General features: G+C 40.5%; 1 protein-coding gene and 1 non-coding gene across 2 annotated transcripts in view; one reads left to right on the forward strand and one right to left on the reverse strand.

Annotated features, from left to right (window-relative positions):
• The window catches only part of RTF1 (RTF1 homolog, Paf1/RNA polymerase II complex component), a 54,847-nt gene extending 34,161 nt beyond the window's left edge, over positions 1–20,686 (reverse strand). Inside the window, exons 1-2 of the mRNA XM_054565570.1 lie at positions 20,465–20,686; positions 8,240–8,350 (exon numbers count right to left, since the gene is read on the reverse strand). Of these exons, the coding sequence (XP_054421545.1) occupies positions 8,240–8,350; positions 20,465–20,686 (333 nt within the window). The remainder of the gene's footprint in view (positions 1–8,239; positions 8,351–20,464) is intronic.
• Positions 6,722–6,828, forward strand: LOC129064499 (U6 spliceosomal RNA). Its single transcript, XR_008528478.1, has one exon. It is a non-coding gene; the product is annotated as a U6 spliceosomal RNA (small nuclear RNA).
• Positions 20,687–23,317: the final 2,631 nt, after the last annotated feature.

Genomic DNA, 23,317 nt, shown 5'->3' on the forward strand with positions numbered 1-23,317 from the left:
ATGATAATGTAGGTGAATTTATTTTTAAAAAATAAAATTTCTTATGAATAACGTTTTGGTACTGAGAAGCTAGACTAAGCTACTTAGATTGCATATATCCTTTCTAAAAATATCTTATTTTTGATAAACCTTTAAAATCTAATTAAAAAAAAAATGTGTTCATTATATGAAGCTTTAAAAACATAGAAAAATATTTTTAAAACTAAAGGAAGCCCTGACCGGTGTGGCTCGGTTGGGTGCTGTGCTGCAAAGTGAAAGGTCGCCATTTTGATTCCAGATCAGGGCATTCGCCTGGGATGCAGGTTCAGTTCCCATTAGGGGCGCATATGAAAGGCAACCTATTGATGTTTCTCTTTCACATCAATGCTTCTCTCCCTCTCTTTTTCTCTCCCTTCCTCTCTCTAAAAATACATACATACATACATACATACATTTAAAAAAAAAAAAGCTAAAAGAAAAGCACTCAAATTTCCATCACTCACATATAAATAATCACTTAAAATTTGGGGACCAGCTTAATTCCTATTTATTCCTATTATTCCTATTTAATACAGAGAAAGAGACTCATATGGGTCCCCATAATCTAGAGATCCAACCCCCCCTTGCTGAGAATAGATCACATTTGTTATATTTTACATTTACTCCTGTAAACCAGAGGTTCCTGAATGTTTTTTTGTACTAAGCATGCATTTCAAATATTTGCCCAGTACCTCTTCTCCCATTCACACAAAGTGATAAACCATAAAGGAGATGGGCAAGGCTTGTGTCAGACAAAATTGACATAGAAATATCTTAATCTGGCCATTAGCCCAGTGACTGCTCCCCTATCCCTGCAAAAGCCTTGCTGACTCCAAGACTGAGGGAAAATGAATTTCTCCTTCATTGCCAGAGTGTGGTAGTAAATGGAGTCTCAAAGTAAAGGACAGGATTCAAAGGATGCTCTTAAGCCTTCTCCATCGAGCACTGAGGAGAGGAAATGACCGGGCACTTCTTAATTTGTTTTGGGAACTATGGATCTATTAAAATGCAAGCTGTTGTGACCTTAAAAGTGCACTAAAGAGAACCACACAGAAGGCAAGAATGAGAAAATGAGTGCCTGACGATCTGCATCTGAGTACAGAGACCAGAGCCATCCGCAGTAAAAGTTGCTTAGTAACAATCTGCAAAAGCAAAAGGGTCCATTGTCCATCAGGACTAACACATGTTGACGTCCTGCTTTCCAAGCAGTCTACATGTATTTGGACCTACACATAACAAGGGATGCATGTATATACAGGGTGGGGCAAAAGTAGATTTGCGGTTGTGAGTACACAAAACACAGAGTTTATTTTTGTGTATTATTTGTTAATTACTGTATTATTTTCCACAGGAACAACTATAAACCTACTTTTGCCCCACCCTGTATGCAGTGAACAAAACCTAAAACAGAGACTGGAAGATGTTCTCTTAATAAATTAAAAGAGATTAGTAGTTTGATTCTTACTGATGTAACAGATACTTTAATGGGCAGCAATAATCTAATGATAGAGGGAGGGTTACTACTACACAACTCTGTGCCAGCAGGAGTGTGTATGTGGGGGGTGTTATGAGCTGGTCCCCAACCTGGGAAGCAGCTGGCCTTCCTGCCACGGAAGCCAAAAGACAGGAAGAAACATGGAGTGGGAAGTAGCTGCTTTGGATTTAGGTAAGATTGAGATGCTGCGGACTTTGACCATCCAGGAGGCAAAGAAACTTCAAGTCTCCAGAGAGGCTATCTCTAATGGACAAGGAAGATCACCTTCCAGGTCTCAGGACTCAGAATCGAAACCACTGCAACCTATTTACTCCGAAATAAATTTACAAGTCAAAACAAATATTTTGAGATAAGTAGAATTCAAGAAGAACAGCTGGGCTACTGATAAACTATACTGGGATTAGGAATTAAAAAAACTGGAATAAGAACAGCCCAAGTCCCTAACCTGAGACAGTTTCCATCTACAAAGTAGGATAAACAAGCCTTGACTACTTATCAGGGTAGTTTAAGACTCAAAGAAGAAAGAATAAAATAAGTTCAGAGAAACCATAAAGTTCTATATAAACTCACAGTACTATTTTATAATCTGAAATATAGGAGTCTGGATGATCTTTATGACCCCTTGGAGTTTTAAAGTTGTAAGATTCTGTATGAACTGAGTGTTATACTAAGTCAAAGCAATTTTCAGAAGGGCTCTGTAGTCATTACTCTAGATCTTGACAGCGGCCAGCAGAGGCCTGTGAGAAGGGCACAGCTCCTGATTGAGGTGTTTTTCTCCCCTCTGAAAGTAAAAAAGGGTCAGTGGAGTTGAAGAGGAAATACAATTTAATGTCAGCCTAAAGAACATGAAGAATAGCTTGGCTTTCTTTTCTGGTATGTAATTAATCAGACAAAGTATAAAAGACTTTTTATATTTAACCAAGCAATTACATATTCAACTGGAAAACATAACAAAACATAACAATCACACAAACTTAAATTCTGGTTATGGAGACAAAAACAAAAGTGAAACAGATGTAATACAAAAAAATGTAAAATGTAAAATAATCAGTACTCCATTCCGCTGCTTGGTAGAAGTGTCAGAATCTGTTGTAAACAAGTTTGAGCAAGTAGTCTATGAAAATCACTTTGTTTTTCCAAATTCTTGTGATGAAATTGTAATGATACCCAGCTAAATGAGGTGTTACTATCTGACTGTCTACATAGCCAAGAACGAAGGAGTATGTAAAAATAAGGCTTATAAGCAATCCAAATAGCTATCACTAAAGCTAAAGTACTAAAGAAGAATATTTCAATCTAAACTCTATAAGGTCCCCTGGTTTCCTGACCCCAGAGCAGACTGGATGCAGGAAACTGGAAGATTACCAAAAGATAAGAACAATGACCACTTCTTACCTACAGTAAGGGACAGAAAGAGAAGGTTTAACAAACAGTACCACAGAGCTCAACATTTTGGAAGTCATTATTTAATGGTACAAGAACTGCCATTCATAAACATGACTAAATCAATAAGAAAAACAACTACATATAATAATATCTATCCAAAAAAACTGTTAAAATGTAGTGGGCTTTACACCTGAACTTTTAATAGTTTAGTTTCAGTATTGGGGTAATTCATCTGTGTGGAACATCTTGTTCCAGAGGTACTATGTGCACGAAAACTTTATTAAGTCAATATATACAGAGGAAAATACTAGCTTAGTAATGAAGATCTTTTTTGGAAGCACATACTAATTATGTATTATCATTTGTATGGTAAAGCAGTAACAAAATACTCTTGGCAATCTAGGCCAACTTCCTAGAAAAGTTGTTACTAAACGAATTTGTAAGTAAAAGTTATCTTTTTCAAAATGTTCTAATAAAAATATTGGAGCCAGCACGAAACAACAGAGTGAAAATTAGGAGTGTAACTAGATCAAAGCAGGAGAACCCAAAAGATCAGATGAGACAGAAGAAAAAGAGAAGCAGCAGCTTCAGAAAGAAATAGAAAAAAATGGAATGGGGGAAAAGTAGGAAGAGACGAGAGTCTTTGGAGCAGCAAGTGTGGGTATAAATGAAACCAGGAAGGCTGACTAAAGTCTTGGGGAAGAAAAAACGTATGACAAGTGAACTACAGACTACAGGGCTGGCCACAGGCTTTTGTTTCTCAAAAATGCTGAAAACAAGACTATACATGAAGCTTTAAAAAAATAATAATTCTCATTTAGGCAGAGGTTATTAGAACAAAATTCAGCAGTAACCTCATTATGTCTAATGTAGTTACACTCAATTTTAAACAACAAAAAAGAGTTTTCTTGGTATCCAATGTCATTTTTACAGGTAAAAAGTGAAAATCTAGGCTTTCTTCTTATCTAGCTGCAGCTATTTCTCTATAATCCACCATGTTTCTTAAAAGGACTCTGAAGTACTTAAGACTCCATTTCTCCTAACAAATGGTTTTTTTTTTTTTTTTTTTTTAGCCATTAAAAACAATTCCATCTCCTGAGTGAGCCGCTGCTAGCTCTCTTCCTCCTAACCTTGTTATTTTGCTTTCCTGCCATTCCTGTTTGCACCCTGGTGGGGCTTCTCCGATCAAATGCCTTCAGGGACAGGAAGTTACAGCACCAAAATGCCACAGCACATTTTGGCCTACCACTGATGTGTGCTTTCCAATTTCCCAGGCTTGGACAAAATAAACCTTATAGAAAGACTCTTAGTTTATATTTTTGCATGTGCCCCAAATTATCACTGAGAATAATGCATTCACCAAAAAAAATTTATAAGTATATTCGCTTTCACTAAACTTAGGATGTTTCCCCCCCTCTGAATATACTATAATGAAACATCTACTATTCCCTCCCTAATACTTAATGTCCAATGCACTCACTTTTTCTGGATAGGAAACTTTTATAACTTTTAGCTAGATATCTTCTTGCTCTAAACTCAGTGCATGTCTCTCCTTATAACAAACCACTCATTATCCTTCTCAGGTGTTCTTGACCAGTTTTCTGTCCTAGCAAATCTGCGGGGACCAACATACTTTCCCTACCTGTATTCATTGTTCACTAATGACAATGAACAATAAAAGAGATGGTAGGGGAGAAGGGTTGGGAGGTGTATTTGAAAACATTACAGAGTAGTGTCTGGTACAATTCTCCATCTGACTGAGAACTGCTTTAACAACCAAATTTCTAAAAGGCTAGTTTGTAAGTTATTAAGGATATAAAAGCCATAACAGAAATGAGAAGACATAGCAAATTACCTCAGTACATAATTTTTACCTACAAAGAGGTAAGAATATCATTATGAGAGAGAAAACTATGCAAATGCCTCATCTCAAACTTTATATTCTAAGCATCTCTCAGAAATTCCCTACCTAGTCCAAAATACCTCTACAGTAGCCATAAATCTGAGTTCCCAGTAATACCACTGAGCTCTCTGGTGGTTGGCAGAATTTTAAAAAATATATATTTTCTTAATCTTTTTGGACAATTTGCTTAATTGTCCAAAGTAATAAAATATTCACCCGAAGTCTGCAGTGCTCAGAGGTTAGTGGTCTGGGCCAAAGACTGATGAGGCAGATTGAAGAACAGGTGCTTTTCTAAATGGCCATGGTATCGTGGCTACTATTCCCAGTGGGTTTGGGGAAAAGGAGACTGGAGTAGAGCTGCAAGAAACTTGTGGGCCTGGGGGACTGGGACCAGAAGGGAGAAGCAGGAGCTAAGAACTTTGTAGAGGGAAAGTTACTCAAAGTCTCATTACCCACTGGGCAGAGTGCAACTTGCCTGTCAGCTTTTTCTCCAGTAAGTGCATAAGCAGTTGGGTAGCATTCTAAGGTAAGGACTTTTAGACATGGCTAAGTAGCTGCAAGAAACCCTAAGCTGTAAGGGTTTTTATAGACTCTGGGTGTACTCTAGCACAAGTTTTGGGTTCCTCTAATGCTATAGAGGAGATACATACTCTGCCTTCCTGATAAAAGCAGCTAGAAAGGATAAAGGGAATCCCTATAGTCACTGCATACTTAGGACTCTGATTTAATGATAGAAATATAAAGAATGAAATACTTTACAGAGTAGTTATTGCTTGTATCTTAAGGAATTGTAAAGACCATAAACACATTACAGGGTATTCCAGACATACCATAGATTCACATTTAATACAATATTGGTAGGCAGTGGAAAGAAACCCACAACATCTGACTTCCGAAAATATGAAAAATAAAAATAGTTGATGTAGGAATAGTGGAAAAAGGAAATTATCCAAGATTTTCCTGTATTGTCTATGCTTTAAAAAAAGAAAATGGGAAAACAAAACAAGCAAGTTACTTCACAGAGTCCACTGCTTTTTAACATATTGAATTATTATCAACTTGAGAGGAATTAAAAATAAAGAGAACAAAAAAAAAATTTAAACTCACATATTCACTACCTCTTGCTGTGAAAAGCAATTCTAGGTGTATTAAATTATTTAAAATTAAGAGAACATTGCTACTGAGTCAATTATAATGCCATCATCCCTAATGTGCAAATGCAGGCACTAGTAAATACAGTTCTGGCTGTGAATTAAATTTCATTATAATAAAAAAACACCTTTTACTTTAGTGAAACTGTGAAACCATATAAGTACATTGTTAAAGATATCCTCCCAGACTACAGGGTAAAAGATGAAACAGAAAGGTGGTATCTGTCCTCTCTCCAAGAAATTAGTCTTCAAGAAATTACAGTCATGTAACAATGGGCTTATGTTCTGAAAAATGTGACTTTAGGTGATTGTGCCATTGTGCGAACATCACAGAATATTCTTACACAAACCTATGTGGTATAGCTTACTACATACCTAGGTTACATGGTCTAGCCTATTGCTCCTAGGCTACAAACCTGTGCAGCATGTTACTGTATTGACTACTATAAGCAACTGTAATACATTGGTTAGTATTTGTATATCTAAGCATATCTCTTTTTTAACTTAAAAAAAAAAGCTTTTATTTATTTATTTTTAGAGACAGGGGAAGGGAGGGAGGAGACAAACATCAATGTGTGGTTGCTTCTCATGTGCCCCCTACTGGGAACCTGGTTGCAAGCCAGGCATGTGCCCTGGCTGGAATCGAACAAGCGACCTTGTGGTTTGCAGGCTGGCACTCGATCCACTTAGCCACACCAGACAGGGCTCTAAGCATATCTAAATATAAAAAAGGTACGGTAAAGATATGGCATAAAAGATTAAAAAGTGGAGCTCTCTTTGGCAGCACATACACTAAAACTGGAATGCTACAGAGAAGATTAGCATGGCCCGTGTGCAAGGATGACATGCAAATTCATGAAGCATTCCCTATTTTTAGAGTAATGCGGGGGGGGGGGGGAATGAGGACAACTGTAATTGAAAAACAATAAAAAAATTTTTTTAAAAAAAGGATTAAAAAATGGTACATCTATATAGGGCACTTACCATGAATGGAGCTTGTGGGATTCAAAGTTGCTCTGGGTGAGTGAGTGAATGGTGAGTGAATATGAAGACCTAAGACATTACTGCACACTACTGTAGGCTTTATAAACACTGCCCCAGAAGCCTCCCCCTGGTTCCTTCTGTCAAGGTCAGAAAGAGAACATCAAAGCTGTCAATGCTGCTCCATGAACAGGGAAGTGCACTGGATTGACTGGAAATATCAAGGAGATACTGGCTGTGTAAGGCATCGATCACCATAGTAGTGACTGTCAAGAAGGAATAAAAGGAAGCCTGAGGACTGGTAGGAATAGGAATCAAGATGGAGACATAAAAGAATATAGGAAATTGTCATGGCAGTGTGGTTTTGGCTATTGCATATTGGAGCAGTGGTCAGATGAAGGAACTTGGCGACATTCATTTAAAAAAGAGGGTATTTGCCCTGGTTGGTGTGGCTCAGTGGATTGAGAGCCGGCCTGCTAACCAAAGGGCTGCTGGTTTGATTCCCAGTCAGGGCACATGCCTGCGTTGCAAGCCATGTCCCCAGTAGGGGGTGCGGGTGAGGCAACCACACACTAATGTTTCTTTTCCTCTGGTTCTCCCTCCCTTCCCCTCTCTCTGAAGATAAATAAAATCTTTTTTTTCTTTTTTTTTTTTAAGATTTTACAGCAATGCACTCTGAAAACTATTAAGCTAGAATTAGGAGAACTATAGTACCCTCGAAATATGTAGTGCTGGGGGACAGGCTCATCTGTGCTGAAACAGGTTGGCAGCTGACTGACTGGAGATCTCTGCACTCGAAATTCAGGTGCTGAGTGCAAGGGAGTTATTGCCAAGCCCCACAGATATTCCTCCCATCAGAGAAAAAAAAAGTTCCTCCTGAACCACATAGCCTTCCATTTCTTTTAAGAAAGCTTCTTGTTTTGCTAAAGTATTTCCCACTAAAACATGTCATTCTTGATAGAATTTCTTTTCTAACATGGAAATGGGATTAAAACGATGGCAGCGGGGGGGGGGGGCGCGGAAGGGAGATGATGACTAACAAGTTGTGCCCCTTCTTCTGCAGTAAGACTGAAAACAAGACTAAAAAATGTCCACATATGCCCTGCAGAGAGCAGTATAGGGAACATGAAAATTCAAGAATTTCCCTTTCAGTTTTCTTTCCCTAAGTTGTTCTTGTATATCTTAGGTTGTAGGTATATCTTAGGTTGTAGGTCTCAGTTTAAGAAAGAGAGGACATCAGGAGTCACCAACACAGGGACCCTCAAATACCTGTCAGCCCCAGTGACCTAGCTCCTCCACACCCACCTCATCATCACTGTCGGACGTCTCGGAGTCGGAGGAGGCTGCAGGCTGACTCACAGGTGGCTCCTTCTCTTCAGAGTCACTGCGTTTCCGCTTTGCCAGGGACAAGAGCTCCTAGTAGGACAAGTAATCACATGAGTTTTGTTCAACAGAAAAGAAATATCCAGGAATAATAAAATGCCCATCCTCCCCACATCTGTTCTACCTCTTTGTGCTTTCAATTGAAGGGGGCTTTTATCATGTGAACAGACCAATTACCAGTATTCCTAAGTGCTAAAAGGAACATTTTCAAAAATTTCCCCTCCCTTTTAATCGCAAATATATGCCTGAAATGGAAAAGTGAATATAAAACTGACCTGGAAGCTACTTTCAAATTGTCACCATTTTCTCTATAATCTACAGAAGTACTGATTCTCCAGAATCAAAATATATATAAAAACCATGTTTATAAAGGTAATTTGCTTACTGTTCCGACTGGTATAGCTAATCAATACTCTGACCACCCTCTTACTGTAATTCATAGTAAAGCTGGCATTTGTGGGGCTAATTTCAATAAGCTGACAAATGACAAGTTTTATTTCAAATGCTTAAGCCAGGAAAAAAAAAAAGTCTATTTCCAGTGGTTAATCCAAGGTCTGAAAACAAGCAGCAAATGTGCTGACCACTACATCAGAATCCTAGGTAACCCTGACCAAGTAGCTCAGTTGGTTAGTGTCGTCTGACATGCCAAGGTGGTGGGTTTGAGCCCCGGTCAGGGCACTTACAAGAGTCAACCCACGGATGCATAAATAAGTGAAACAATAAATCAATGTTTCTGTCTATCTTTCTGTCTTTCCACCTCCCTCTCTCTAAAATCATAAATAATTTAAAAAAAGAATCCTAATTTGACAACCCTAATATCCCCCATTTAGCACCTCTGTTTTGTCCAGTTGATTTAATAATCCACCAGGACAATTAATGCCATTAAGTCCTGGCTATTACCAGGATTTGCTCTCTCACAGGGCTCCCCTGTCCTGCTACTCCACTCCAACTCAGCCCAGTCACTTAAAAATGCAACAAAAGAAAAATAAAAATAAAGAACAAAAATGTAACAAAAGGATACCTGTGCTAGTTCCTGCTCTCTGCTAATGTTAATACCAGTCCACAATTATACTGTACTTACTAGATGCCAGGTACTTTTCTAAGCACCTAACATTTAATCTTCACAACAACTTTAAGGTAACTATCACTATAATCCTCATTTTTTTTCTTTCTTTTTTTTTAGGATTGAGGGTGGGCTCTGTCACTTTGAAACTAGATAAAATGGACCCCTTTATGTTTCCTCAATGTCTCAATTGTGTTGTCTTCCCCACATTACCAGATGAGGACTGAATTAACATACTAATCGTGTATGTTTTACACTCATAAATGTAGAGGACTAAGGAATATGACTGCTGACAAGTGGCTTGATGAAGACCTCAGCCCTGGTTGGCGTGGCTCAGTGGACTGAGCTCCGGCCTGCAAACCAAAGGGTGGCTGGTCCAATTCCCAATGGAAGGCACATGCCTGGGTTGTGGGCCTGGTCCCCAGTAGGGGGCACAAGAGATGCAACCACACATTGGTATTTCTTTCTCCCTTCCTTCCCCTCTCTAAAAATAAATAAATAAAATCTTAAAAAAAAAAAAAAACCCAAAAGACCCCAGATGTTACTTCCCAGAGCAAAGCAAGGATATGCAGCCAGTTACCTGAGTGCTCCATTTTTTTCCTTGCCAACTACTTATTTATTGTTTATTTAAATGTTACCATTCCCACTTAAAGAAAAAGAAACTAAAGAGAAGGAAATGTTAAATAACTTATCCAAGGTAACACAGCTGGTACATAATAGAGTTGGGATTCAACCCAGATAGAATCCTAGCTCCTAATTCAGGCACCTTTACTAGTCTAAAACATTTTTCCCTTCTGCCAAAAAGAGAAAAAAACCACTGATAAATACGAGTAGTATCATTCCTTGATGATGATGGTGCTACACAACTATAGGTCAAGTGGCAAGATATATTTTAAAATAATAGACTGTTAAAAAGTATCTGTTTTCTTCTTCCAGTTTCTTTCTATTTTAGGAATATACCCTCCTTGGCCAGAATGAGAAAATGACCTTCTCAGATTAACAGCTGGCATGCTCTCTTTCATAAGCAGTCATGAAATGTTACTCTTCTCATTTCATTAGAGGGAGCTAGCACACCAACCTCCTGAAAAGGCTGAAGACAACACTCTACTTTTTCATACCAAAACAGTTAATTCCTATTAATCATATGTAAGTTACAGCAATATTTGTGTTTATGGTATCTTAAAAACTTGAGGTATAATTGACATACAGTACATTTTATCCTTTCTTATGTACAGTTCTATGGGTTTGACAAATAGTTAAACCACTCCCACAATTAAGATATATGACAATATCATCATTGCTCCCAAATATTGCTGTAATTTGCATTTGGTCAATAGGAGTAACTGTTTTGGTATGAAAAAGTGAATATTATTATTTTCAGCCTTTCCAAAAGTTGGTGCTCTTCATATCTTTCCCCCCGTCCCGTGGCAACCACAGACCTATTTGTCCCTATAGGTCTGCCTATCATAGAATATCATGTAAATGAAATAATACAATATAGTAGCCTTTTGAATCTGGCTTCTTAGTATAATATATTTGAATTCATTCATCTTGCAGCATGTATCAGTAGTTTACTCCTTTTTATTTTTAAGTAGTGTTCTATTAAATGGATACTTTGTTTATCCACTTACCAGCAGAAAAACATTCAGGTTGTTTCCATTTTAGGGCAATTATATGTTCATATACAGGTTTTTGCATAAATATTAAGTTTTCATTTCACTTTGGTAAATACCTACGAGTGGGATTGTTGGGTTCTACAGTAATTTGTGTCCAGTCCTAACTATTATCTTTTTTCCCCATATTACCTTAATGGAAATTTATAAGCTTTACAAAGACTTCTGGCAAGTAATCTCTTTCCTGACCTTTGAGGTTCATGAATACATCCGAATTCTGTATAATGAGTTGATACCAACTCACTACAACAGGGATTTGGATACGGTATCAAATTCTTCTCTGAAACATTAACTGTTATATGCAGTAGACATCCATTAAAAGTTATTGTCTCAAAGCGTTATTAGTACTGCCTTTCTCTTAAAGAGGTCCACTCCATACTAAAACCCTAACAAATGGTTCTTCTTCATCAGCAAATAAATGTATCTGATAGGTACAGTTCCTCCTCTTACACAAAATTAAATACAATATTAACACTAATATGGAGATCTCAAAGATCTTCTTAACATTGTGAAAGACACCCTTAAGTTGAGAATTACATAGGAAGTTACTGGGGGAACTCAGGGCAAAGCTACTCTTTACAGTTGAGTCTTTTATATTCTATTAAGGGCTCATTAGTAAGCTGAACAAATCAGTGTGCAACGGAAACTTCTTTCCAACAATGCAAACATGAGCAGACCATCAGATTTTCTACCTGCAGAGGCTGATTTATCAAATACCTGTGCTCAATAAAGCCAACCTAAAACTGATTCACACACAGGGGCTGGGTTCACTGCAGGTCTCTCCTTCCTGCCTGCTTCGTTATGTCACAGAGGTTGAGATGACGTTTCTGTGTCCAGTGACCCTCTCTCAGCAACATCCCTCTGTTTCATCTCACCCAGTGAAAACCATCCTTATTTATCTCAGCATTCCTCTAGGGGAATGGCAGTGTGGAGTGCCAGTGTGGTATATCAAATTTAAGCTGAACTAAAGATCTGCTTAAAGTAATGCCAATGCCCAACATACTATCGGTATAGCTTTGCAGGATGCCATATATGGCTTCTAGAGCAGTTTAATTAACATTACTTAAAAGCCACATTTAATATTAACTAGACTGCCAAAACTGAGACTGTATAATAAAGCAAGTCTAATTGAACTAAGGTAGTGTTTATTAAAACAGTATTATCCTGGTTAAGATTAGAATTCTAATCTACCAGTATGTGAAGACTCAAACCTTAAGAGTTAATCCCCGCACCCATCATTCACAAATAGTATGCTTTCTGTGATGTCATGTCAGAATCAATTTATAATACAGCAACTTAGCTCCCTCTTACTTAAAAAAAAAAAATTAAATCTTATCCCTTTAATCAAACCTCCCATGATTACATGTAAATGGGACACATATTCTGCACCTTAGAAATATGGAATAAAAGTCTATATGGACAAAGCTGAGGCTTTTACAGCCATTTAGCATACTGAGCTCTTTCTGACTTATTCATTCTACAAATATAACTAATATAGTTAAGTAATTACTACCAGCTAGGGTGACCAAACCTCCTAGTGTGCTCAGAAATGTCTGGGTTTTAACGCTGAAAGTCATGCATTCTGGGAAACTCCTCAGTTCTGGGCAAACCAGGGCAGTCAGTCACCCTACCACCAGTATCTACTATCTACCACGCCCTGGATAGATAGTCATGAAGAAAAGATAATCCTTGATCTCACACAATTTAATATCAAGCAGTGGGGACATACAATAAACAAGTAAACACAAGTACAATGAACCCTGGCTGGTGTGGCTCAGTGGGTTGGAGTGTCTTCCTGCAGACCTAAGGGCTGCAGGTTCAGTAAGGGCACATACCCAGGTTGTGGGTTTGATTCCTGGTCAAGGTGCATACAAGAAGGCAACCAATCAATGTTTCTCTCTCATGATGACGTTTCTCTCCCCCCATTCGCCCCAGCAATGAAAAACTTCTCAGGTGAGGATTTAAATAATAATTAATTCTATCTAGCGACAGAGCTAAGAAGGAAGTGAATCAAGTGAATGTGAAACCTATCTGTGAAAGGACGACCAGGGAGGCTTCTCCGAGGCAGTGGGCATTTAGGCTGAGACTAGAAACTTTGGGAGGGGAAAAGGGGAGTAGTTTTTTTGGAGAGAAGTCTCCAAATAGAATAGTTAAGGCCCCGAAGTTGACAATAGCTTGATTTAGTCAAATAACTAACTGAAGAAAGAGAACCAATGGAGCTTAGCAGGCAAGGGGGAGGATGAAATGAAGTAGGTTAGAGGTAAGAGGAAACCAATAATTCTGTGGTTTATAAAACAGGACCAGGAACCTGGCTTTTACTTGAAGGTGGTAGGGAGCCATCCAATGGTGTTAAGTGGAGAGTAACCATCCCTTTTTAAAAGAGCACTCTGGCACTGACTGGTGTGGCTTGGTTGGTTGGGCGTCATCCTGCAGGCTAAAAGGTCGCAGGCTGGATTCCCAGTTGGGGCACATGTCAGGGTTGCAGGTTTGGTCCCAAGTCGGGGTGTGTGCAAGAGGTAACCAATCATCACATCAATGTTTCTGTCCCTCTCTTTCTCCTTCCCTTCTCCTCTCTGTAGAATCAATGAGAGAGAGAGAGAGAGAGAGAGAGAGAGAGAGAGAGAGAGAGAGAGAGAGAGGAAACTGACAGAGCAGACTAGCCCAGGGTGGAAGTGCAGAGAGGAGTCAGAAGGAACCCACGTCACTGTTATCAGAGTAGATGGTGACCTGGACAAGGTAAGTAACCACAGGAACAGAGAGAAGTGGGAAGACTTAAGAGATGCTGAGGAGACAATAGTAATTCACAGGTTTAAATTTGAGATGTTAATACCTATTCTTTTATATCAAAACTGTTGGTAGAGGAACATGATTCCAAGAGTAGACATTGGTTATTTTTCAGGAGTAAGGAATGGAACCATTCTGTAAGTATGTTTTTGTGACAGAGGGGTATTTGTTTTGTTGGAACTTTTTCAACAAGAATGTTCTACTTTTATAATTAAAAAAATAAACATAAAAACAATAAACATATAACCAAACCCTTCTAAACTAATTATTCCAAAGTGGCAGCATAACAAGCCTTTATATTTCGCATGATTGGCACTAACTGTGGGAACTTTCCCTTCAAATTTCCAGCAAAGTATTTATAATTGTAGATAAAATACTGAGTTATATAAATGCCCACAATTTTACAGAATTTATAAAATCAGTTTTCAACCCATACAAAATAAAAGGTTTTTTAAAAAAGATTTTACTTATTTATATTTTTTAGAGGGAGAAAGAGAGGGAAAGAAACACCGATGCCAGACAGAAACATCCATCAGTTGCCTCTCACATGCATGCAGCTGAAGAGCTGGCCTGCAACCCAGGCATGTGCCCTGTCAGGGAACTGAACCAGTGACTTTTTTGTAGAATGACGCCCAACCCACTAAGCCACACCAGTCAGGACCATAAAAGTTTTTAAAAATTCTACTACTATTACTTGTTTTTACTTAGCTCCCTCTCCTAATACATTTCTAACTAATGCACATTTTTACCCCTTAAACAAGGGGTAGCATTATTATAGTAGAGGGGTCAAACTAAGAACCCCCAAACTGATAATTTCCCTTAGCTCTATAAGTGATCCTACTGTAACCAGGTTAGAAAACTTGGTAAGTAGCATTTGCCAAGTAGCATGTGCTTATTCACAAAGGCTTATTAAGTGCCTACCTTGTGTCAGGCAGGAATTATTTTCAACTACCTACTTGATGTAGATATCCACCTGGATATCTCACAGCCAACTTTTCTTTTTAAATTTTTATGATTTTATTTATTTATTTTCCGAGAGGGGGAAGGGAGGAAGAAAGAGAGGCAGAGAAACAATGTATGGTTGCCTCTCCCATGCGCCCCACTGGGGACCTGGCCCACAACCCAGGCATGTGTCCGGACTCTAAACTGCACCAGCAACCCTTTGGTGACCCTTTAGTTTGCAGGCCAGCACTCAATCCACTGAGCCACACCAGTCAGGGCTCTCATAGTCAATTTAAACTCTACAAATATTAAGACTGACTCATGATCTCAACCTTTAAATCTGGTATTTCTCCAGAGTTCCCTGTCTCCAACTAGAGCCTCCCCATCCTCACCCTGACATCCAATCAGTTAAGTCCCTTCAGTTTTATATCCTGAATATTATGCCCAATCAAATCTACTTTGTTTTCTCTATAACTACCATACCAATCCAAGTCAGGCATTCATTCAACTAATACTGACGGGGTGTCTGCTGCATGCCAGGCATTGTTCTAGGTGCAGGGATACTACAACGAACGAATAGCCTTGCCCTCTTAAAGTTTCCATTCTAATGAAGCTTCTTCCACCTGGACTCTTCTATCCGCCACCCAACTGGTGCCCCCTCTCTAGATTACTATCTACATAGCAGCCTGGGCAAACTTTTTAAAAGGCAAATCTTAACACCTCTTCCAGTTTAAAAGTCCTTCAATGGTTTCTCATTACCTTGAGAATAAAGTCCAAAGCCCTTAACATTGCCAACATTGCCAGTGGCTTTCAATGTTTTAACCTCAGCACACCGTAAGATAAAATTATACCTCATGGCCCAGGATACATACATGAATATGTATATACACGAGACACAAGTTTTGCAAAATAGATAATTACTAGGTCTGACAGATTTCATGTTTTCTATTCAATTCAACTTCATCTCTATTTTTGATGCTAGTTGTGACCCACTAAACTGGGTTTTCCGTCCTCAAAACAGACTACTTCTGTAGATTCATTTGTACCCCTCTCTCTCCAATTTCAGTAACTATGCTTCTTTCAGTTTCATGAGTGTGTTAGAACCTTCCTGCCTTAAATGCTTTTCTACATGCTGGTCCCTGAACCATGAACACTCAACACTTCCTGTACTTGTCAGTCTCCTAATCTCTTCTTTCTTAACACATGGAATCATCTCTCAGTTTAAAAGTCACTCTCACGAGGCTAGTATAGGATTCCTGGCCATACTCTCATAGTATCCTTGCTTTTCCTTCACACACAATCTACAGTGAAACGACTGTCCAAGCAATGCTGCCCCTGCCCTCTCTCTACCCTGCTCTGGCTCCCCTCTTTTTTCTTTCCCGCGTAAGCAACCTTGAAGACAGAAACTGCTGCCATTTTGTTTACCCAATAGCCCTAGTACCTAGCACTGTCGAACACATTTGCTGAAAAATAAACAATCTCTGCCCTTGGAGAACTTATAGTCTAGGAAGGGAGCAATAAGTACACCAGCAGAACTGGTGTCAAAAGATGGATGGGTTTTGAATACTTGCTAAGAGCCTCTCTATTAAAGTTGCCGTGGGACTCAACCTTCCCAGTGCTATTTCTAAAAAAGTCTAGTGAAATTAAGAAATGAGTTACATGCAACATTATGACACAAATTAAAAACTTCCTAAGTCAACACTGACACTCCTCACAAGTTCATCCTAGACTTTAAATGCTGCTCTACAGCCCTGGCCAGGAGCTCAGTTGGTTAGAATGTCACTCAGATATGCCAAGGTTGTGGTTAGATCCCTGGTCAGACACATGCAAGAGTCAACCAATGAATGCATAAATGAGTGGAAAAACAAATCGATGTCTCTCTCTCTCTCACATCAATAATAATAAAAAAATTAAACTGTGCTCTAATGTAAAAAAAGACTATTAATAAGAAGCACAGCTTTTAAACTTCTCCACTTTAGTGGAGAAGGTTTATGGAAGAATACTTTATAACACTGACATTTTTTACATACATTGTCTAAAAATAATTCCTAGAAAATACTTTAGGGGACATATTATTTCAAAGACAAATTTAATTATTACTACTTTAAGTAAGATGAGCAGAGAGAAACAGGACATGACAATTTTATCACTGTTTTAAATAAGAAAGGTAATTATGAAATAAAGCATGACAATCTGCACATAGCTCAATTTTTTTTTTTTTGTCTTGAGAAAGGCAGAGTAAAATTTTTATAAATGTTGTGTTGATCCGAATAGAGAACTCGGATTTCTTTATTACCTTTGACACTTTTTGTTTTCTAGGACCCACTGTATAAATATTATTCCATAAAAGGTGACACATGTACACATACAAAAGTGATACAATGATCTCCATGGAGGCACATGATGGGGTGAAAAGCCTAAATTTGCCTCAAATTCTGTTTTGCTTTCTTTTTCCAAGAGACACCAAAGGCAAGTATCTTCATGATTTGCAATTTTTTAATGCTGAAAAAAGGGTGTGGCCGAAATAAAAATTAAGGTCACTAACAAGTCACATGTGAAAAAAGAAATCCTTCAAATTCTCTAACTTTTGAGTTTTAAAAAGCAATGGAAGTTAATACAAATTTAAACAACTCCGATTCAGTTACTACATAGTTACTACATACTTTTTACCATCAAGAAGAATGGCAAAAAAGAAAGAGGCCTCCATAAAAAGCATCCCAACAATTCAAATAACTTAACAGATATACAAGAACCAGCAGCTAGCTCTGTCAACTTAAACATCTCTGTTAAGTTCCTTCAATTACACCTGTACACACTCTGACCAACACAGGAAGTTATTTCTCTCCCAAACTACTTAAGAGTGTTTTACTATAAAGATTAACTTACATACAGACAGTGTTCTAAACCATTAACATAAATAAATACCTGGGCTGTACCTGGCAAAAATGCAGAGTCCAGCGCTCTGTCCTCCGAGGGTCTGATTTAGTAGGTCTGGAATGGGAGCTCTCGCAAAGTGTATTTTAAATAAGCAAACCAGGCAGCTTCTGACACAGGTGGTCCTCCTCCCACCACCAGAAAAAACATCATTGAAGGCTTACTTGCCTCACCTTTGGTAAGGACTAAGTTGGAGATAATATTTCTGACTTAACGGCTTAGATTCCCATCTGGAAAACCCAAAGACAAAGGACCTCCTTACCAACTGTGCTCCACTATCACACTAGACACTCAAAGATTTGTTGTGGTTTGTTCTTTTCCGCAAGGACAATACAAGAGACAGCAAATATAATGTTATAACCCCAGTGAAGACCTAGAACTAGATGGAGCAGGCCAAGGCGTCTTGGTTAGGAGAGACCCAGAATAAGTTACTTTTGTTCTGAGGATCCTTAAAGAACCCCACACCAGGCTGACTTTGAACTTCTGCAAACAGCCTCTGGTGAAAACTTCTAGAGGGCAGAGATCTTTCTTTGATTCCTCTGACAGCCTGGCACAGCGCTGACCAGACAGACTGAAGGCATTGGTGGCTCCGTTAGGATGTGCAGGGAAAGGGAATTCTGATCTGGTTCCCATCTGATAAAAGAATGCCAGTGAATGGTTGAAGAGAAGGAAGTTGAAATTGCTGTTAAAATGTATTAGGTATTACTTACACATCTCATGCTAATTTCTTTTTACAAATAGATAGTTGGGTTTAAAATTGCAATCCTCTCCAATTCCTACCTCAGAAAAGTTCTGTGTGGATCGGTCTACCACAAAAGGAAGCTCTCAACTCATTTCATTTGTCAGATTCTGTGGAAAATCACTAAGGACAGAATAATTTGCTTAGTTCATTTATCATCTGAACAGATTTCGAGAGTGCTTTCCCAAGGAAGTCCCTTTGTCAACTATTTAATATACTTTAGAAACACGAATTGTAGCAATATGGAAAATGGCCTTGAAACATTCTTTTTGCAATATGAAAACTTAAAAGACTAACAGATTAAGTCAGTACAGTGAAGAGTATAATGTCTTATTGTCAAGCAGATTTGGGTTTAAATTCCAACTCCACCATTTACAAGTTGTGTAAATCTTGGTAAGTTACTTCTTCAATCTCCATTTTCCCCATATGTAAAACATAAAAAAATGATACCAACTTCATCATAATTTGAAAACTTGGCAATGTAAATAAAACACCTAATTAAGGTCACTAGTTCACTCTAGGCACTATGTAAATAGTCGCTGATGTTATTATTGGATATATCTACATTTCTAGGTCAGATAATAGTAAAAAATTAAAAAGAGTTCTAATTCTCCTAAGTGTTAGTCTAAAATTATCAACCACACTTTTAGAGTCAAGAATATTTTTTTAACATTTTTGTAAATGTCAGAAGACTTTCAACTTACCTTTCAATTCCTATCCCAAAACAACACTGATAGTTCTCCATAGGCCCCATTACTTCCTCACTCCCATTCTACCATTTTCAAAACAGCCCTCTTTTCTTCAATTTATCCCCAGTCCCTCTTCTTATAGCCCTCACATTTCATGGCCTAATATTTTAGTTCTGAGACCTCTGGCCTAATATAAAGGACCTGCACAAAACCATTTGTACAACTGCTTTTCCAAGTGCTTGTACCAACATTCTTACAAATACCTGATCCTTACGATAGCCCAATCAGATATACAAGGGCTAAAGTTATATCTAGATTTTACAGTTATGACCGAAGATACATAGCTAGAAAACAGCATAGCCAGGCCTAGAACACGAATTCTCAGATTCCAAGTTCAGTACTTTTCCCTATTTAACTTATAAAGCTACAACCTCTTGCATAATCATTATATCATTTGTTCACAAAACATGGAGTGGGGGGAACCCTCTTTGTATCTCCTGGTATCACTACAGTACTGCTACAAAGGACAGCTTTCTCCCCACAGTATTTTCTAGAGTACATAAACAGTTCAAGCAAGCCCAAGTCACTAAGACCAAAAGTTACTTTCAATAGTTCCTGCACCATAGTCAAGTAAAAAAGAAATCTGGGATGCTGCATGAAAATGGCCAAAAGGCGTCGGCCACAGTCCCTTCATGCCGCCTTGTATTTCTCCACTTCTGCCCTCTTTCCTCCTAAGAGTTTTCCTCTGTCTGACATCTCATCAGGGACCCTTCTCAACCAAATAGATTCGTGCGCGTAGCTAAGCCTTCCTCGCCAAGCACAGCAGAGGTTCTCTGGGACATCTGTCCACACTCCTTGTCTGAAAAACTTCATCTCCCAAGGCCCGCACCTTCTTGGCCACCACTACCCCCAAAGCCCCACGCTCAACCCTTGCACCTCCTCCAAAACCTCCCAAGCCTCCCGGGCTGGCGGGCGATACTTCCTATCTCTCCTGGCCCGGATCTCCTGGCCTGCAGCCCGCCGCCCCAATCTGGCCCCAACAGATCACGGACCCCTCTGGTCCCCCGAGCCCGAGGCCCACCAGCCTGGTCCCTGCCCCGCCTCCCCGCCCAAGGCGCCAAGTCCTCGGGGCTCCGTCTCCAGGCCCCGGTCAGACTCCGATGGCTCCGGGAGCTGCGAGGAGGACAGGAAGGAGGCGTCAGGACACAGGGCGGGCCGGGCGCTGGGGACGGGAGGCCCGAGGGCCCGACCGGCTCCCGGCTCCCGTGGCCCGGACTCAGCCCTCCCGCTCCGCCAGCCCGCGCCTCCGCGGCCTGCCCTCACCTGATCCAGGTTCTCATCGCTGCCGCTGTCCGTGTCCGAGTCGATCACCACGCGGCCTTTCCGCTTCTTTACCATGGTGGTCCCCCGGCTCCCACGCCGGACGCCACCCGGACTTCCCGCTAGCCCGCCTGCCAGTGGGACCGCCACGGTCACTGCCGCCGCCGCCGCCGCCGCCGCCGCCGCCGCCGCCGCCGCTCGACCCACACAAAGGCGACCGCGCATGCGCGCTCCGCTCCGCCCCTGGCCCCGCCCCCGGCTCGGTGCACGCCGTTCGCCGGCGCTCGGCGCCCCGCCCTATCCTCCTCCCGACGTAGCGTGGGAGGCGGAGCCCAGCACAGGGCTCGGTTCCCGGCAGTGGATCACTTTCCCTTTCCCTGCGCTTGCCCCTGGAAGCCTTGGGTGTGTTTCCGCCTCGGGGCTGAAGCTCGGTGTGCTGCCATCCTATCGTAGACTGCAGCCGCAAGCATCTGAGTCCTGCCTGAGGGGCCTTTCAGCTGCCCTACACTGATGAGGTGTCGAGGGCGACGTCAGGAGCTGCCCTCCTGGAAGACACAAGTCGCCTGGACCACGCCGAGGCGCCCGTTGGCGGGGGATGAAGCTTTCCTATCTAGGTAGCGCAAATGACAACTGAGCTGGGACCTGGAGGATGCATCTCAGTTACCCCCCGCCCCCGCAAAAAAAAAAGTACAGGGAAGGATGTTCTGAGCAGAGAACCGCGTGGGCAAAAGAACCGCGATAATAGAGAAAGTTGAGTTCAGGGAACTGCAAGTTCACTATGGCTGACCAGATGGCAAGGAGTGTGGGGATAAGGCTGCAAAGGGACCCAGCGGCCACATCATTCAGAGCCTAATAAGCTATATTAGGAAGTATTGAAAGATTTAAAACTGAAGGACGACATTATTAGGTTCGTGTTTTTAAAAGATTACCCTGCCTGCAGTGTGGTGAATGCATTGGAAGGGAGCGAGGCTTCAAGGCAGGGAGACCATTTAGGTTGTTGGTATCATTTTAGCAAGAGTGTCCTTCGTTTCCTGAACGAAGGAAGAAGCAGTGGAAATGAACGGATGATTTGGAAAGTAAAATTACCAGGACTTGGAGATTAGTTGGGGAGAGGGGTAAGGTGAGGTCCCAGACACAGTGATGCTCAGATTGTGGCATAGGAAGCTGGTGGTTAAGTGGGCGCTTCATCAAGATAAGGAACACGTGTGGGAGGAGGTTTGGGGAAACTGGTGTAGTTCGGTTGTTTGCCTGTTGAGTTTGAGGCCAGCCGACAAAAAGGGCAGCTCCCGAAGTGATTTCTTTGTGGGGTTTGGTATATAGAGTAGGAAGCACAAGAAATAACAACTTGAAACTGTTCTCAAAACTTTTGGAGTCCATTACCTCGTTATTCTGGTAACGAACTTGTGAGTTAGATCCCAGACTTCCCGAAGCATTATTGGGCAGGGGCAGGCTGATGTATCCTTGGTCTCTGACACTCTTTCTGTCTTAAGTTTTATATTTTCCAGCAGGGTTACAATACATATCACAAATGTGTATACCTTAAAATAGCATTGTAATAAATAAAATATATCATATATGGAGACATCCCTAGAACCGGATATATATTTAGATGGCCAGTTTGCTGCCACTTAGCTTGAAAAGGTGTTTGAGATTCAGGTAGAGAAAACAAATACCCAACTACTGCTTTACTCCAAAGGAGTTTTTCTAAGCTATAAACCCTAGACTTCTCTCCCGTAACATATCCTTAGAACTGAGACTATGGCCAAGATGATTCAAATGACCAGGCTAATTCCCCCATTTCTAGCCACATTGAAGCCTGGTGCCCTTCTGCAAAGTGGGGTCCCCCTTTTGGTGACATGACCTTCTCTTAGTTAATGGTCTAAATTAATTAATCAGGATCTAAAAACTTAAGGTCTAAAAACTCGCGCAGATCTTAAAATGGGGAAAGGACTGCCCTCAGCCCTCTGGTCACCCAACCTTGATTTTTTCTGATTGAAAGTTGAGTACTCTTTTTGGCTGCCCATCTGTTTTGTCTAGGGATGCTGTGTTCTGTTACGCATTTTCATAATTCTCTGGGGGTCAGGTCTCTTGGGCTAGAACTCTGACCTTCCTACTCATAATAATTTCATCTACCTGGCTTCTAGCAGTTAAGTGCTGCCACCTGGCTAACAGCCTCTTGTTTCAAGATCGTATCACACCATTGCTGTTAGCCAAGTTTTGTAACAGCCTCTCTTGTCAGCCTCTCTACCGAACTTTTAGTGATGCAAATGCACCTCTTAGCATCACATTCCTATGGCCTTGATACATGGAATAGCCTCTTGGTCTTCCCGTGAATCAATCATTGGTGGGATTTCTGACCTTATATAGTTAATTCACTTTGTTGTTTGTGCTCACTTCTCAGCTTTTTAATCCCCTCATACGTCTTACATTTTTGCTCTTCTGGCTCCCCCCCCCCCCCCCCCCCGCCTTATGTGGGCCATAGAATTTTCCATGCTTCTCAGAGCCATTCTAGTAGTAAATCTGCACCATTTCCTGAGGTCCTTGGCCAAGTGTTAAGTTCTGTATCTCAGGAGAGTGCTTCCAAATCAATAAACTTTCCCTAATCCAATTTTACATTTTAGTTCCCTTGATCAAGCACCCTTGGAATCCAGTGTCTTGCTACTCTCACAGCTTTTGCCATTACATGATTAGCTAGTTCTTGCAGCTCCTTTGGAGTATAGGTCCATGCCTCCCTTACCAGGTCCAGTATGTCCCCCACTGGGTTATGTAGTATTTTAACCCAGTTATTGGCCTCATGTCCGGGAGAGAAATAAGGCCAGAGGTTGAGGAGGGCACATAGGGTCTTACAGGGTACAG

Source organism: Pteronotus mesoamericanus, unplaced genomic scaffold (assembly GCF_021234165.1).
Source record: "Pteronotus mesoamericanus isolate MK-2021 breed Mesoamerican mustached bat unplaced genomic scaffold, CSHL_Meso_final contig_164, whole genome shotgun sequence".
NCBI lineage: Eukaryota > Metazoa > Chordata > Mammalia > Chiroptera > Mormoopidae > Pteronotus > Pteronotus mesoamericanus.